Genomic DNA, 2280 nt, shown 5'->3' on the forward strand with positions numbered 1-2280 from the left:
AAAAAAAAAAAAAACTTGCAACCTGAATGATCTTCGTGTGATGCTGCAATCCCCGAGTCAAAACAGAAGGTCGAATCTCTTGAGATTAGCTTCTTTGTGACACATCTGGAAGGAGAGGAATGAATCGTTGTTTAAAAAGGTGAGAACAACTAGCTCCTATAAAAACAACGGATAACATTCAAACTTTTACTTTCAACTAGGTTAAACATAGATCAAATCTGGTCTCGTTAGATTGGTCGAATTAGTTTAGTTCTTCCTTGTTTAAATGTATTTAAAACTATTGTATCTTGCATCTTGTTTTTTTTAATATATCCTTTCAAAAAAAAAAAGCTACATTTAAAAATCATAAAAAACATCTGTTTAGTTGGATGCCATTTTCTAATGAAATTTTGGCATGCTGTAGTCCACAAACTCAGAACAGCTTACCACTTTCTATTCAATATCCACAAACCACTAAAGCAGCAAGGCCTTGGATTTGTTAAATCGAGCTCTGGAAAACCGTAGAGTTCGCCTGTTAGGCATTCTCTTCGCATGTGACAAAGCCATCATTTTCATTGGCACTTTTCGAAGTTGTCTAGCTTTTTATAAACTTCACACACTTGATTTAATTAATGGGGATTTCTCAATTATTTAAAAGCAGAATCTTCCATTCTCATTCCAGTTAGTAGTACTTCAATTCAAGAAAATCTCGACCCTTTGTGTGTAATTTCAACAACTGTCTTTCTTTTTTTTGCCGACTTTCAATCCCAGTGAGTCTGATTACAAGCTTTCCCAACTTGCAAAAATTCCAAAAAGAACTTCAAAACAAAAAATCAATCTTTTGGACATTTGATGTTGAGTTTCCCAAAAGGGTAAAAATGGCAACTTTTAGTGGTTTAGAAATTGGTTTGAGTTTTGTATGCGGGTGTGTTCTCTTAGGCTGTGCTGCAGAGCTCTACTATATTCTATGGTGGAAGAAAAGAAGAATTGATATTGAGAACCAAAATCTAAAGCTATCTTTTTCTTCTTGTTCTTCCAATTATACCCCTACTCACCTCTCCTCCTACATTTCCTGTTGGAAAAACCTTAATTCTTCAGAACCCACAAAAACCCAAGAAAAACAACAAGATCCAGAGATGGGTTTGGTGGAAGATCTGGTTTTAATGGGTTCTGAAGAAGAAAGTTTCGATCTTGAACTCATGAGGCTGCATAATCTCCATGGACCTCCAAGGTTTTTAACCACCATTAATGAAGAAACCAAAGAGGATTTGGAATCAGAGAGGAGTAGAAAAGGGTCAAGAACCAGAAGTTTGAGTGATCTTCTTGTTCATTTCGATACCCCACAAGCTTCACCGCCATTGAAGGCGTCACAGTTGCTAAATCCGGAAAGTTTTCAATTTCATCACCATGGATTTAATCCGCTTTATGATATTGATATTAACAAGGTCGGATCTTCACCACCTCCCACGTTCAAGTTCTTGAGAGATGCAGAGGAGAAGCTTTTGAGAAGATTGATGGAATTAGAGTCTGAAAAAGAGGCGAATTCTTCTGCGAAAATGGTGGAGAAAGATGGCTCTGTAAAATTGGTCGAAAGTAAGGGAAAGATTCAACAAAGTCATCAAATTTCAGCTGCTTCAAAGGTGATTCCATTGTCGTCTTCGCCATCAAACAATGAGTGAAATTGACATGAAACAGTGAGCATGCAGCTACAGGTTCTTGAAGTGGGTGATGCTTTCTTTTTTCTTGATTTTTTTTTTTTAATTTATTTGTTCTTAGTAAGTTAGTGTTTTCGTGTATGTATAAGTACAAGTTAGAGAATCTGTGTTTATTAAGTTAGATCTTAGATGCTTTCAAAGTGATTACTTCAAGTCTTCAATAATCAGATTACGGATCATATAAATTTTACATATGCTTTAAAATAAATTAATGAGCTATTTAAAATAATCATTTTTTGAGACTATTTTCTAAATTCCTGAGTTTTTTTTTAATGAAGTATTTCTACTAATAATCGAAATGTTCATTTTAAAGTATGTAGTATCTTCGTTTTTTAAAATGTTTTATTTTATGTCTTAATATCATATGAAGTTTTTGTTTAACTTTTCAAACTTTAAAATTTTAGTCTGGAAGTCTTAAATATATTTTTTTATCAGAAAAAATATTTTTGTTGAATGTCTCATTCTGGATTTTATGGTTATTTTTATTATTTTTTTTTTTTAATTCTTTTCTTTAAATACATGTTGCACTATGTTAGTTTAATGAATTTCCGTTACAAAATGTACATTTCATACAGGGTAAATTACA

The 2280-nt window shown here is 33.0% G+C and overlaps 1 protein-coding gene across 1 annotated transcript; it reads left to right on the forward strand.

Annotated features, from left to right (window-relative positions):
* The first annotated feature begins 627 nt into the window (after positions 1–627).
* On the forward strand, positions 628–1934 carry LOC111907235 (uncharacterized). Its single transcript, XM_023903016.3, has one exon. The coding sequence runs from the start codon at positions 858–860 to the stop codon at positions 1656–1658; it is 801 nt and encodes a 266-aa protein (XP_023758784.1). The 5' UTR covers positions 628–857; the 3' UTR covers positions 1659–1934.
* Positions 1935–2280: the final 346 nt, after the last annotated feature.

This window comes from Lactuca sativa, chromosome 5, assembly GCF_002870075.4.
Source record: "Lactuca sativa cultivar Salinas chromosome 5, Lsat_Salinas_v11, whole genome shotgun sequence".
Taxonomy (NCBI): Eukaryota; Viridiplantae; Streptophyta; class Magnoliopsida; order Asterales; family Asteraceae; genus Lactuca; species Lactuca sativa.

What these genes read in the sequence shown, in the direction of transcription:
- LOC111907235 (XM_023903016.3), top strand. Translation starts at nt 858, where the DNA reads ATGGCAACTTTTAGTGGTTTAGAAATTGGTTTGAGTTTTGTATGCGGG.